At 38.3% G+C, this 15,593-nt stretch overlaps 2 protein-coding genes across 10 annotated transcripts in view; one reads left to right on the top strand and one right to left on the bottom strand.

The window, feature by feature from the left end:
* CIP2A (cellular inhibitor of PP2A) overlaps positions 1-13,521 on the bottom strand; it is a 34,659-nt gene extending 21,138 nt beyond the window's left edge. The window contains exons 1-7 of the mRNA XM_025478303.3: positions 13,271-13,521; positions 7,019-7,166; positions 4,754-4,866; positions 3,813-3,907; positions 3,234-3,330; positions 2,250-2,372; positions 1,954-2,099 (exon numbers count right to left, since the gene is read on the bottom strand). Coding sequence (XP_025334088.1) covers positions 1,954-2,099; positions 2,250-2,372; positions 3,234-3,330; positions 3,813-3,907; positions 4,754-4,866; positions 7,019-7,166; positions 13,271-13,372 — 824 coding nt within the window. The 5' untranslated portion in view covers positions 13,373-13,521. The remainder of the gene's footprint in view (positions 1-1,953; positions 2,100-2,249; positions 2,373-3,233; positions 3,331-3,812; positions 3,908-4,753; positions 4,867-7,018; positions 7,167-13,270) is intronic.
* Positions 13,522-13,674: 153 nt separating this feature from the next.
* DZIP3 (DAZ interacting zinc finger protein 3) overlaps positions 13,675-15,593 on the top strand; it is an 85,420-nt gene continuing 83,501 nt past the window's right edge. For 6 of the 9 annotated variants that reach the window (XM_025478229.3, XM_025478271.3, XM_025478277.3 and 3 more), the window contains exon 1: positions 13,675-13,877. The gene's annotated coding sequence lies outside the window, so the exon portion shown is untranslated. Of the gene's footprint in view, positions 13,878-13,992; positions 14,385-15,593 lie in introns of those variants that run through there. The other 3 variants (XM_049105530.1, XM_049105532.1, XM_049105528.1) reach the window with 3 other exon arrangements.

A 15,593-nucleotide genomic window follows, 5' to 3' on the forward strand; every position in this document is an offset into this window, starting at 1 on the left:
CTGTAGGAAATGAGAAAGAAAGCTGGGAATAAATATGAGAAGTGCTGCCCAGATAAAGTTAGATGTAGTGAATATGTAGGATACAAATTCATAAAGTGTGATTTTCTCAGGTTTTGATTAGGAACATAGCCATTAAATTAGACTTTGGAACAGATTCAGGAATATTTCACTAAATGGTATAGCAAATAAATAAGAAGAAAACACAAACATAATTTCCTTTCCAGAGTTCTAGGCTAGATAAAAAGAAAACAGATAATGGAACTGAGAGATTTATAGAAGTGATTAAGCAACCACTTACTAATGCTAAATCAGATTATACTTTGGTCCTTCTGCAGAGGTATATCCTATGTATTTAGAAGTTGCTCAATAAGCACAATTTGGTGGCCAGAATGGATATCACACGAGAGTATACTGGGAGAACTCTTGGAACAGACAAAGAGAGGACAAGTAAAGGAAGGACACTCTGGAAGAACATTTTCTTATCCACCTATGCTTAAGAAGGAAAAAATGAAATGCTAATGTTGCAGGATTTCTTTTCCTTTAATGCCTGTGGTTCTTGGTCATGCTGTTTTGAAGGATGAAGAGGTAGACCAGACAGGTGGGCAGCAAAGCAAGTTTACTGAGTGATAGTACAAAGCTCCTGAAGAGGGAGGGGACCTGAGAGAGTTGCCACCAGACTTTCTAAGTCTATGGTTTTTTATGGGCTTGGTTTTAATCTGATTAACCCTCCCTGCACCTGTCACCCAGTCAGTTTTTGTCATCTACCTATCATGTGGGAAAGGGTAGAGGGCTCCTTCCAAGGTGGTGTAAAATCCTTTCCTCTCAGGGTGGGGCCCCTTGCCCTGCCTGCCTTTTTTCTGACTATTCTTCATTGCTAATGTGAATGCTTCTTGGTTCTGTAAAATATCAGTTAACCATATGGGTACTGGTCAACCTTGCCCTAGTGGTTAGCTTTTGTTTTGTTAATGTCTACATTATACGTTCCTTAAAATTAGGGACTATGTCTTTGTACAATTTCTGGATTCTATGATCCTCAAAGATTTGGGGCTGTGTCTTCAAATTCCTGCCTCTGCTAAAGGCCCTACCTTCCCTGATACTCGACCACTGTAAGGGCTCCATAACTGTCTTCTCATTTGTGAATGATTAATTGAAGCAATTTCTATACAATTTCCTAACCTGTAATCACAAAGCAGCTGAGGCACTGGGAAAATTTAACTTAAAGATATAAAAAGGCCAGGGGTACCAGGGTGGTTCTATCAGTTAAGCATCTGTCTCTTGAATTTGGCAGATCCTGATCTCCTGATTGTGAGACCTTTGGGCTCCATGCTGGGTGTGTGGAGCCTGCTAGTACCCTCTCTCTCCTTTCCCTCTCTCTCTCTCAAAATAAATAAATAAATAAGGTCACAAGCTCTATGGAAAAGTTGCTAAATGTTCTCAAAAGATAAATGATCACATGAAATGCCAATGAGACAGAATGGGTACATAAACATGTGTTCTCATTTTATCTTACGACACAACAGAGGCACATAACAAAGAAAATGCAATCCATTTTATGCAAATAAGAAAAGACAAACATACTGACATGAATGTTCCTATAAAAACAATATTTTCCAAAAACTGGAATGTTCAAGATTTAAAACTGGCACTAAAAAAATTAATTAAGAAGCATACATTTTAGAGAGTGATACAACCTTATTTACCTAAGACAAAGACTGAAACACTTCCCTCACACCCTCCACATTATTATTATACTCATACATTTTAGGCCAGCAAAGCAAAAAAAAAAAAAAAAAAAAGGAAAAAAAGGAACAAAGTCTATCAAAACATTTCAATTTAGTCTCTTGTTCCTTAGTAGAATCCAAGTTTACTAAATCTGAAAAGGCAGTTTTATAATCACAAACATACTTCAAGGTTCATTGCAAAGGAAGAAAAGACGAGTCTTAAGAGCCGTACCTGGTAAGATAATCAGCAATTTTAGGATTCTTAAGGAGATCCATCAATAAATCAACTGAATACTTTCTAGTTAGTGTGCCATCACCATTTATGAGAATATTAAATATTAGCTGAAAAGTTTGATGAATGTTTCGAGCATGGAACAGCTTAAAAACAAATCAGGAGAAGTATATTATACAAAAAATTTTTAAGTTGACACCATTCTAAGCTTAACAAAGTCTCAATGACTTTTAAAATATCAGAGAATATAAACTTCAGAATTATTTTCAAAGATAATTTAAAAAAAACATATTTACCTTTTCCCCAACCTCTTCATTTAATGTCAAACTGGATAATATTGAAAGTGCAAACACAACCACAGTTAAACTACTATGGGCCAGGAAGCTTATAAGAGTTCGATAAAAAGATTTCACATTATTCTGAAAAAGAAAAAAATTTAAAAATACATTAGAATAAACACTATCAGTTTTATATTTTGGTTTAGAAAGTGTATCTCACAGAGTAGGTAAAGTTTTACTATACGTTATTTACCAATTTAAGAGATTATTCAAGGAGCAAGATGGTATATTTTACATATTGCTTTTATAGTAGTAAAAACAGGTACAATCTTAAGGGAAAGCTGTTTAGATATGGGAATGTGAGCAAATGTTTACCTTTCCCAAATATTTCATGGCTCAAGATAACTTCCATCTCCAAAGTACCTCCAGCACATGAACAAATGAGATATTGTTTAACTTAAATAGGTAACACTGAATACTGAATAGCAGGGGAATTGTTCACAAAGTACCCTAAAGAATCAATGAACTTTCTTGATTTAACATTTCTAACAGTGGTTCAGTTAGCCTCCTTTGTGTCTTCACTCACTATAAGAGCTAATAGTTGTTGCTAGTCATTTATTCATGGATCTTTCTGGTAGAGTTGCCATTGATTTTGCGGAAATTTAAGAAATGAGGTAAATGGGATTGCCAGTGATGTGTATCCTTTCTATTAGCACAAAATAATTTAATATTTCTTGTGTTATTCAATATAAAAAATAATGGGATGCTACGGAGAAGGGAAACTTTCAGTACTCAACATTTTTATCAATACTTATAATCTTAAATACAACATGTGCAAAGGTTAGAATACTTCAAATTAATCATGTGTCAATCTGTTCCTTAACTGTGATGAATCAGCTGGATGAGACGTGAAAATTCTTATTTTAAAGAAAAACATATACAATTTTCTTTAAGCACAGAACCCACCACAAACAAGAAAGAAAGATTTTATGCAAAACTTACCAATGTCTTTATGTATGTTTGAACAGAAAGATTGTAACGACAAAGATTTGCCAATAATCCTAGACAAGGCATTGTTAACTCATCTTCAGAAGACTGACTGTTGTTTTAAGGAAGATAATAAAAGATAAAAGCATTAAGTTCATTCTAACTCTATAGTAAATTACACTTAAACTTTTTATATGCAAAAATGATTAACATGTGAAGACAGACAAGTTTTGAATAGTACTGACCATTTCATATTTTGAAACTAAATGATATTAAAATATAGCACAGAAATATGAAAACAATTGTCAGAATGAGCATTGACATTATTGACATTATTATTGACATTAAACATAAGCATAAAATATTCAATTTCAAGTTTTTTCTGTTCAAATCAATTCATTTCATAAATTGTTATGAAAATTAAAGCTGCTTTACACCATTTGATTCCTGAACTCATCTAAAAGGAGTGAACAAGAATTAGAGTCTCAATTTAAAAAATTGGAAAATATTACCTCAGAAAAATTGAACTATTACATGGTTTTAGTTTAAGAATAAATCAACAGCATACTTGGTTACGTTTGGTTGCATACTCACATATGATCTATCAGGAAGGTAATTAATTCATCTATATTGGCACCAGAATTGAAAATTTTGACGTTGTATGTTAATCTCTGCAGAAGTTGAATGCACTGAGAATAAGAAAATACTTATAAATATAAACATATCGCATGTTTATAAGAATGGACTCCTAGGCATATTTGGAGCATTTCACAACTTTAGGAAGCAGAGTTTAGAGCAGAAACTCCTGTATTTCTTAAAATGGTTCTGTTTTTTTAAACATAAAGTAATGACATTACTAAGAATTTTAGAGTTCATCTCCTGATTCCACACATTTCTATACAGTCTATCTCAAACAGAGCATCTTGTCATCAACCTGGTTCACTTAACCATCTTAAACATATATGCAGACTAAAACATATACACATTCCATGAATTCTAAGATACATTTTTTCATATTTTGTCATCTTTAAAACCACATCAGTTTAATTGCCGATGCTTTCTGTTCTTGTAACTGATGGCATTTTAGGTTCAACAACTTATCTGTATGCGAGCTTCAAGTCTATGTTAAACAAGACTAAATCTATAGCTTTAATTTTTTGTAGAATGTTTCCTCAACAGACGGCGACTAGATGCCAACTCAATTTGCAATTTTAATAAAAATAGCTTACATCTCCAAATGTTGACATCTGTGTTTATATAAGTCTATCAAAGTGGTTATAATGTAGATTTGCTTTAATTCAAAAATAATGCTAGATGTGGTAAGCTTCCCTTCTCTAGAAACTTTTAAATAGTAATACATGTGTAATGAACCAGCTCTTAAATTTATTAATGGCAAGAACTGTCCTATTCATGCAGGATTATGTGAGCATGTATACTGTAAATTAGCCACTTACAATACATACCGTCAATTCTGATCTGCAAATAAAGAAGGAAAAACAAGTATTCAGTGAAGAGTACTGTGTAGGTGTGTATACCTGCAAAAACACTGAATCACTATGGCAAGTGCTGCTTCGACAAACCACTCCTGCCAGCACGCTATTCAGATTATAGGTATTCTGAAGACAGTCTCTGGTTTCATGGTCTACAGCTGTAAGTTAAGATAAAATGGCATCAAACATCATTTTTATATATGGTCTTCATGGATAAAAGATAATCTTAAATTTCATGTTACATTTATTATGTAACATACATACAAATACAATATGGCTATTTAATTTTAATTACCTTCCAATTCAGAAGTTTAATCACAGAAATAATATAAGCTGGGAATGGGAAGAGAGAAGTATGAGCTTTTCCTTTTTTGTCAATAAACAAATGATTTTTCTATGTAGACTAAATTAAAGGAAGAAAACTTGCCCTACATATTTGTAGAAGTTTTGCGGTTAAAAATTATCTCAATTCTTTTGTAATTTAAAACTGCTCTAAAGAATAAAAGGTTGTTAACTAAAAAATAAAAAAAAAATTCTAACATTTAAATGTTGAAAATGACTGCCATTCTCATACAAAAGGTTGGTGGATGTTAAAATTAGCATAACATTTTTGGAAAGTGATTTAGTAATGGCTATCAAATTGAAAAATGACCTGAAAACTGAAAATTAATGCAACAGAAATACACTAACATTTGAGCAAAACCACATAAAAATGTATTGATTCTGACAGCAAAAACTCAAAAAAGAGCATACATAAGTACCCACCATTAGGAAAGTGGTTAAATAAATTATAGTATTCTGCAATATGGTACATGGCAGCTATTAAAAAGACACCAATATGGAAAGATAGCTAACATATGCTAAATGAAAAAAAATCTGATGCTCTGCAAACCATTTTTTATTGTATTTTAATTTTTATTTTTTAAGAGTTTTTGTTTTTGTTTTTAATTTTATTTATTTATTCATGAGAGACACAGAGAGAGAGAGCGGCAGAGACACAGACAGAGGGAGAAGCAGGCTCCATGCAGGGAACCTGATGCGGGACTCGATCCCAAGTCTCCAGGATCATGCCCTGGGCTGAAGGTGGCGCTAAACCGCTGAGTCACCGGGGCTGCCCGCAAACCACTTTTTAAAAGAACAATCAAAACTATTTGTTAATTGGGCGCTTGGGTGGCTCAGTTGGTTAAGCAGCTGCTTCCAGCTCAGGTCATGGTCTCAAGGTACTGGAATCAAGAAAGCCCAGAGTTGGAGCCTGGAATCTTCGGAGTTTGGAGTCCAAGCCTGGATCCCTGCTCAGTGGGGAGTCTGCTTCTCCTTTTCCTGCTGCCCCTGCCTCCCCTTGTGTGTGCACCTGCATGCTCTTTCTCAAATAAATAAAAACTTGAAAAAAAAAAAAAACCTAATCAAGTAAGTTTTAAAATTATTTGTTATGGCATAGAAAAAGATCTAGAAAAACAACTATCAAACCATTAAGAAATATTATCTACTGAAGAGGAAATGAGGGTTGGTGGTGATGAGTAAAGACTCCTTCTATTTTACTGTGTATCTGTGCTAAGTTGGTAGATGCTACGCCACAGTGACTATTTAAATTTAAATAAATATTAAAAGAATTAGTTCTTCAATTACTACTCACACTACAAATGCTCAATAGCCCTATGTGGACAATACACATGTAGGACATTTCCATCATCACAGAAAGTTCCACTGGACATGTTGGTCTATGGTATTATTTATGGATCACTGGGATTTTTTTTATAAGCATGCATTAATTTTATAATCACACACAGAATTATTTCCCTTCCACTCTCAAGCATATATCAAGAAAAAAGGACCCATGACATAAAAATTTAAAAACTAAAGATAGAAATAAGTAGAAAAATGTGTTTTTACCCATAGCTCTGAGTTCAGTATAGTCTATCAAAATTGCCTGATTTTTTTTTTTAATCACTAGCTATGACTTTTCTGAGTGATGTATTTAGTACAGGCATTATGTGAATGTATTTTTTTAATTAAAAAAAGTAGGCCAGTACTTCCCAAGATGCATTCTTTTTCTGTAGACCTTTGCTATGCTTCAGATTCTCTGTTCTGATCATTTTAAGAAAAGATATATACAATAATATTTTCTTTACAAGGGATCCACAGTGCATAAAGTTCTGAAAGGTCCTGTGATGAAGAAATCTTTTTTTTTTGATGAAGAAATCTTTTGAATGTGAATCATTTACCAAAAGATACTATAACTAAATCTGCCCTTCAAAAAGTATTAAATGCAACATCTTCTAAAAAGTGAAAAAGAGAAACTAAATACATTACCGAGTTGAGACAGCAAGCTGATGATACTTAAGAGCAGTGGTGCACTTATGCTTGGGTCTTCAAGTAGTTCCACAAGGCAACTTAAGCATTCACTTGGTAATATCTGATTTGGTGTAAACAATCGTGTGAGCTTCTGCCCAGAAATTACCTACAAAATTGTAATTAAAATGCATTAGTTAAGAATTGGCAATTTGTGTCTCTTCTCCATTTCAAGTAAGAACTCAGTTCCCACTGCCATGCTTTTTTCCAATTTAGAAAAGTCAAATGCTGTTCCTTCCCTGGAAGACAACCTATCTCCTCTCCCACTAGCTAATATAATCATTCAGATCCAAGTTGTAATGTGTTTCCTCCTGAAGCTTTCCACTAACCCTCTTCCACCAACTAGGTTAGGTTTGCCTGTTATACTGATAATAAATTATACTTTTATTTTATGAGCTGCCAAACTTATGATTACCTAGCATTATTTCCTCCTTACTACATTGAACACCCTATGAAGGCATAGGGTATAAATCAACACTTTACTACAATATATTTATTGAGTAAATAAATTCCTGTACATGCATTCCACCTATTTTGAGGGAGGCAAAGCAAAGTGAAAAGGAGCTATGGGACTAACTATGTGTTATTCCTTTTACTCCTTTCAAAGTCAGTAAGCTGAGCAGAAGTTAGAGATTACAAAAATGGAAATTAAAAAAAATTTTTTTAAGTAGCCAGGTCATGCATAGACAAATTTTATTTTTGGTTATTCCGTTTTTACTCCTCCCTTTTAACTCTATAAACCATCCTCCCCTTTCCCATGTGAACAGATAAAGCTGAGATTAAAGGCCAAAACAGTTGTTAGACAGCCAGGTATTTTAATTTTCATTTCTTTAAAGATTTATTATTTAGAGATAAAGACAGAGGCCAAGAAGAGGGAGGGGCAGAGGAAGAGGGAGAAAAGCAGACTCCCCACTGAGTGCCAACGGGGGTTCAATCCCAGGACCCTGAGATCATGACCTGCGCTGAAAGATTTTATTTATTTATTCATGAGAGACACACACAGAGAGAGAGAGAGAGAGAGGCAGAGACACAGGCTGAGGGAGAAGCAGACTCCTCACAAGGAGCCCAAAGTGGGATTCGATACTGGATCCCGGGATCACACTCTGAGCCGGATCCCACTGAGCCACCCAGGCATTCCAGGATGAAAACAATTCTTAAGGGAGAGAAATAATCATTGATAAATATAAATTTCTGTTTACCAAATACCACATGTGCATAATGAAACCTGAATTTCCACAGATAATCACTGCACTGGAGAAATTACTGGCTTAAGAAAGCATCTCTAATATTCCTTTCCACTTGTACCTTCTATAGCACGCCCTCAATACAACTCCAGCAACAGCAGACACCCCTGCAGCCCTGTGATGGTAACAATGTCCTTTACAGCTAGCTGCTAGCCAACACCTCTTCCATGGCAAGCCCTGTGAACTTGGGAGAATAGCATGACCTTCACACTAGGACACTGTTGCTTCATCTCCAGGAAAGATAAGGCACATTTGTCCTCTCCCAGGTCCTCCCACTAACACTGTCCATCTTATGAGAATGACAAGGAGATCAACCTGGCTAGAGTCAGATCCATGGGCCAAAAGTCAAAGCAAAAAAAAGGGTTAAGCATATATGTAAGTCCCAAAGTAAACTTTTCTTTAACATTTAAAGAGCCAATGGGATGAGCACTGGGTGTTATGCTATATGTTGGCAATTGAGTTTAAGTAAAAAATTTTTAAAAAGTGCAGGGGTGGTTTCGCGGGCTTAGTTGGAAGAGCATGGGACTCTTAATCTTGGAGTCGTGTGTTTGAGCCCCACAGTTGAGTGTAGAGATTACTTAGATAAATAAAACTGAAGACAATAGGGGCGCCAGGATGGCTCAGTTGGTTAAGTGACTTCGGCTCAATTCATGATCTCAGGGTTCTGGGATTGAGCTCCCACATCAGGCTCTCTACTTTTCTCTCTCTTTCTGCATCTGCATTCTCCTTCTCTCTCTCAAATAAATAAATAAAATCTTTACAAAATTAAAACAAAATTAATAAAATTTAAAGAGCAAATACAATTACCCACAGCAGAAAACAAGTACTCTGAGTCAAGGGATCTTTGCTTGCTTTCATAAATGGTATATAAAAAGCTTTACCCAAAATTAATCCATCTTGTCTAATTTTACTAGTAGTTATCCTATAGAATTCCTATAGAGTGTAATTCAAGATAAAAGAGGTAAACCTTGCAACCTAGTTTAGCATGTTTAGTTACTCAGTTATTAAAGAGTATCTTGTTAAAAATCACTTCCCCAGGGGCCCCTGGCTCAGTAGAGCACTCAACTCTTGATCTCAGGGTTGTGAGTTCAAGCCTAATGTTTGGTGTCGAGATTACTTAAAAAGAGAATCGTAAAAAAAATCACTTTCCTGGAAGTCTGTTTCACAGCACTGCTTTATAGTGGTGTAGCTTCCCATTCCCTCCATTTTTTGAGCACAGGGTAATCAAATTTAGTATGAAAATAATTTCTATGTTAAGATTTCCACTGATAATTGAAAGTGATAAATGGAGTCGGACACTTAACGGACAGCCACCCAGGCGCCTCAACAGCCAGGTATTTTCAAAAAGCTTTCTGAATGTTATTCAAAGCCTAACTATTCTATATAGATATATATCTTTTCTAGAAGGATGGAAAAACAAGTAGTTACTTTAGAACTGGATAAAATCTGTTCTAAACACTTTCGTTTTTAAAAAGATAAAGGTCTAAGCAGGCTGTTTTAGTATCCCTCTAATCTTTTCTATCTCTTTTTTATGTCCTCACTCAGATGTCAGTTTTTCTTTTAAAGCTTTGCTGATAAGAACGCTTCAGAATAGACCTGGGGTGCTTGGGTGGTGCAGTTGGTTAAAAATTCGACTCTTGGGTTTGGCTCAGGTCATGATCTCAGGATTGTGGGATCAGTGTGAATTCTGCTTGAGATTCTTTCTCCCTCTCCCTCTGCCCCTCCTGCTCATAGTCACTTTCTTTCTCTAAAATAAATAAATCTTAAAAAACAAAAACTTCAGAATATCTGTTCCCAAGGAGCATGTGTTTTAACATTAAAGTCTAAAAAGACAGAAAACACAGGTCCAATGGCAAAATTACATACTGATAGCAGATATTTAGGGGGTAAGGAATGTTCTGATTGCCTTTATGCCTATTTATGAAGCTATACCTTTGAAGATTAAGACATTTTCTGCTTTAAATACAATTTCCCTCGGGATGAGACCTGCATTTATTACCTGTTAAAATGTAAAAATCGCTTCTTGGATGCTTTCATGCAAATAGAAATTTATTTTAGGAATAACATATTTTAGCACTTACTTTGGCCTAAGCATTGTTCTATAGATGTATGTTAATTCTCTTCATCTTCGTGATAACTATAAGCTAGGTGCTGTCTTGCAGAGGAGTAAACTGAGGTATACACCAAGACAGCAGCATCACAGAATTTCACTTCCTGAATCCATGCTCATGATCATTACATAACATTAGTGCTATAAAAAACCATTAAGAATGAGATCACCTCAGCTCTGTTAATCCTAAAAAAATTCAAAGCTCAGGTCCTGCATGGGGCTTTAAAGAAAAAATACTCCAGAAATGCAGAATAGCAGAATGAATGATCTCCTTTCAAATAACCATTTCTTTGTATCCTCAGAGATGCTGCTCTCATGAAGTATGCACAAAGATATTCATCACTGGGGCACCTGGGTGGCTGAGTGGTTAAGTGTCTGTCTTTGACTCAAGTCATGATCTCAGGGTCCTGGGATTAAGTCCTGCATCAGGCTCCCCACAGGGAGCCTGCTTCTCCCTCTGCCTGTGTCTCTGCCTCTCTGTCTCTCTCATGAATAAATAAAAATTTTAAAAAAAGATATTCATCATTAACATCACCCACCAAAACAGTTAAAATTTAAAAATCTGAAAACACTGGCAATCTACATGGATGAGTGACAGCAAATTTCATGTATTGCTGATACGAAGCTAAAAATGGTGTAAAACTGTGGAAAACTGCTTGGTAATTTCAACTGAAACTTAACATATACCTACCATGAGACCTAATAATGCCCCTTGTAGGTATATAAATGAGTGCATATATTCAAAAATAGAATAAAAATGTTTATAACAGATTTATTCAAAACTCCACCTAGACCTAGTAACCCAATTGCCCACCAACAGAAGAATGTACATAAGCTGTGGTACATTTATACAGTGAAATTCTCTGCAGCAATAAAAAAGAATGAAGTACTAGCACATGTGCAACAAAAATAAATTTCACAGATTTATAGAATGTAAGAAGCCAGACACAAAAGTACATATTGTATGAGTCAACTTATCTGAACCACATGAGAAGGGACAATGGAAAAAACCTTACAGGGGACTGGAAACGTTCTGTATCGTGAAACAAGTGGTAGCTACTTGACTATTCACGTATGTTAAAAACTCAGTCTTCACTTAAGATTAATGCACATTATGCACTTGCACGTACGTTCTAAATGGCAGAAGTAGTTTTCAGCAAACCCCTTCAAAGCTTGCAAATGCAGTATCAAGGAGTCAGTCTTTAAGCCTCAAATTTCTTTGAGTTTCCTTCCATTCACTGTAACATGGCTCTCATATTCAAGGCATACCTGTTTTTTTCTCAGAGATGTTTCAGATTAGTATTTAAAATGCTGTACTCCTGCTTCTTCCATAAAACTGCTTATAACCAAGTGGCGTCTGGAGCTCACTGGCACCTTGGTCTATTCTGCTTGAAAGGCAAAGCCTTAGCATTTAACAGTTAATACCTTAATTATTAGGTTTGCAGGGAATTGTTGAGGTGATGAATGAAAAAAGAAAATGTACTTAGGGAGAGTGGGCACCTGAAGTCCAAAGAAGGAGCATCAGTGAGGCTGGAGAAAACAGAGGCATATTTAATGCATCCCAGTATCACCAAAGATTGATGTTGCCATAGGATTCATGACTGTCTTCTCTCTGTAGTACGTATCTTGCCAATCTTTGGTAACTTAGCCTTTATATCACAGAGTTACTATAACAAATAGATCTTAAAGTTATGTCCAATTTTATGTTAACAGATGCTGTAACAGAGAGAATTAAAATAAGATTTTTTTTTAAGATTTTATTTATTCATTCATTCATTCATTCATTCATGAGAGACACAGAGAGAGAGAGAGAAGCAGAGACACAGGCAGAGGAAGAAGCTGGCTCCATGCAGGAAGCCTGATGCGGAACTCCATCCCGGGTCTCCAGGATCAACGCCCTGGGCCAAAGGCAGGCGCTAAACCGCTGAGCCACCCAGGGATCCCCTAAAATAAGCTTTGATCGAGCTTACCTGTTTACTAAACTCAGGTCAACGGTGGTTGGAATTGCACGAATATGCAATAAATGATAGGTTAAAAGCCTAAAATCAAATCGGAACACAGAAAGCTGTGGATAAGTGATCTAGATACAAATCAGTGGGAACTAATAGGAAAAAAATGAAAGCAATTTAGCAATATAGGTTTGAAAAATTTTGAGCAACAGATTTTGGTTCAAAACAAAACAAAACACAACACAACACACCAGAGGGGCAGCCCAGGTGGCTCGGCGGTTTAGCGCCGCCTGCAGCCCAGGGCGTGATCCTGGAGACCGGGGATCGAGCCCCGCGTCGGGCTCCTGCATGGAGCCTGCTTCTCCCTCTGCCTCTCTGTGTCTCTCATGAATAAATGAATAAAAACTTAAAAAAAAAATAAAGCAATTTAGCAATATAGGTCTGAAAAATTCTGAGCAATAGATTTTGGTTTAAAACACACATAAAAAACAGGAGGGGCAGCCCTGGTGGCTCAGCGGTTTAGCGCCGCCTTCAGCCCAGGGTGTGATCCTGGAGTCGCGGGATCGGGTCCCACATCGGGCTCCCTGCATGGAGCCTGCTTCTCCCTCTGCCTGTGTCTCTGCCTCTCTCTCTCTCTCTCTCTCTCTCTGACTATCATAAATAAATAAAAAAGAAAAAAAGAAAAAAAAGAGAAAGAAATGAAGAAAGACGTGCGGCTCCGAGCTCTCTCCACAACCAAACCCAAACAGCCGAATTTAGATTCCCCAACCCCCCGCCCCCGTCCCTCCTCGGACCCCGAGTAGCCGCCCCTCCCGTCCTCCCAGCGGGACGCGGAGGGCCCGCGGCAGGGTAGGCAGGTGGCTGGGCATTCACGGCCGACACTCGCCTCCCTCCCGGGGTCGCCCCTCACCTCCAAGTGCCGCAAAAGCTGCGTGGCATTCGCCTCCGACTTAACCGCTTTGTACTGGCTGATGGTCAGCAGCAGAGACTTCAGGCAGGCGGTGGAGTCCATGGGCGCTGCCGCCCGCCCGCCCGCTCCGGCCGCCAGCTCTCGCCGCGCTTCTTTTTTTTGATTTTTTCCAGCTCCACCCCCTCACTCCCGAGGTTTCCGGTTCCGGTAGCGCTCCGGAAGTCCCTGGGCACCCTGGGGGAACCGCTCTCAGTGAAGAAAGGCGGGGGGGAGCGGGGAGGCGGGTCGAGGAGGCGTGCGGGTCCCCCGAGGGGGCTGAGCGCTGTCCTTCCAGAACCCCCTTCCCGCTCCCCACCCGGCCCTCGCTGGAGCCGAAAAGCCGCGAGGTTTCAGCTTCGAGATCGCGTGGAGGCGATCAATCTCGCGAGAAACGTGACTGCGGCTCAAACTTGCGAAGGGGCGGTTGGGCGCCGGCGGGGTCCCGGTTGCGCCGAGCTCTCGGTGTTGGTTCGTTTGCTCCTTCGGCCTTGCCGCGGGGTGACCGGCTTTTTCATTTGTGCGTCAGCGTCTACCTGAGAAATGGTCGCTTTTCCCTAGTCTAGACACGGTGAGGAGTTCTGAGGAGAATACGGGGCTCCGTACTGTGAGGCGGCCGGGGAGGGGCCTGTGGTTAAACTCTCCCCCACGTCCGCCCCGTCTCCTCAGGAATGTTTGTTTTTCAGAGCAAGCCTGTGGCCGTGGGATTCTGTGGCGGGGCCGTCCTGCCCTTGAGGTAGTCGTCCGGCTTCTCCCAGACAGCCAGCTCCGGGTGACTGCTGGGCCAGGCGTTGCTGCCGAGGGTGTTCCCACGAGCGTCAGTATTTTTTTTTTTTTTTTTTGTAAGTGGAGGTATCTTATTATTACTATTTTTTTTTTAATCCGGCGTGATCAATTGTTTTCCGAATCTCGGTGCCTGTGAACAGGGCACTTCGGTTTGCGGCGCTGTGATACGAGAGAATTCTTGTGCATGTGTGTAGACGGTGAACGAAGTAGCTGCTTCTGGAGCGTTCTCTCTGCCTGATGTCTGCTGACGTTGAATCGAGCCTTAAAAACCAGTCTGGAGAAATTGCTAAGAGTACATGTCCTTTTTATTTATTAATTTATTTGGCTTTTTTTTTTCTTTTTAATTTTTACATGTCCTTTTTAACTAAATCATTCGTCATTAGTCTTTGTCAAGTCAAAGGAAATATTTTCTACATCACTCTTTAAAGGCAGTACTTCATACATTAAAACATTTAGCATCACTTTTTTTTTTAAAGCGGTCCTTTTTATATCAAAACATTTTTAAATGTGAAGGTCTTAAAATAATAATGTAAAAATAATTGGGTGATTCATGTATCTATGGGTTCATTCATTCTGTAAACAATTGGTGATGTATGATTGAGGGTTAGAAGTGGCGAGAAAACAAAGATGAAGTATCCCCCTCCTGGGAAGCAACTGTCTAATTAGAGGAATGTACTAAATAGGGACTCCATAGGGAATCCACCTGAGTTCCGGAGGCTCCTGAGGTTATGTCAAAGAGCGATGCCAGGCTGTGTGCTGACAAACTCTAGTTCCACCTTTTACAATGTGACCATAAGGCAGACTCTTCACTGCTTCAGTTTCTCTCTTAGGTAAAATCCCAGCTGGCAGTAGTACCTGTTTAATAGGATAAGGTCGGTAATGAATGATTGATGATCGAGAGCCTGCAGTGAGCCTGCAGTGTACGAGGTACTTGTCTAGGCACTAGAAAGAAGATTTATTGAATAAAAAGTCCTATGTTGAGATTACATTCTAGTAGGGGTTAAAAAAAAAAAATGAGAGTGAGATGGAGAAAGAAAAAGTAGCAGAAATTCTTTTCCGAGAGTAAAAGTGTTTATGAAGAAGGGAGTTGGGTGGTCAGGATAGAGAAAGTGCTTCAAGGAGTTGAAGGACAGAGCCATGCTCTCCGGGGAGAGGGTCCTGAGGTGGGACTAGAAGGAAGTGTGTCACGGATGGCAAGGATGGATGCTGCACTGAATGGAGTAGAGAGCAAGGGTGAGCGTAGCAGGGAAAGTGAGGTCGTGTCAATTGGTGCAAACCATTACGGAATGAGTTAATCAACTTAAAAAATTTAGAGCGGTTGACTGGCATAATTCTGTTCCCAGCAGGTGTTAGTTACCTCCTGGTTCATTGGCAAATGCAGTGATAACAGGTTAATGTTAGACTTCTCAGTAATAATAACAAGTGCGTCATCTTCATACTTAATTCTGAGCCAAGGGAAGATGCCAAAGCTGCCAGTCATAAATGCCTTCTTTCTTTAAAA

Source organism: Canis lupus, chromosome 33, assembly GCF_003254725.2.
Source record: "Canis lupus dingo isolate Sandy chromosome 33, ASM325472v2, whole genome shotgun sequence".
NCBI lineage: Eukaryota > Metazoa > Chordata > Mammalia > Carnivora > Canidae > Canis > Canis lupus.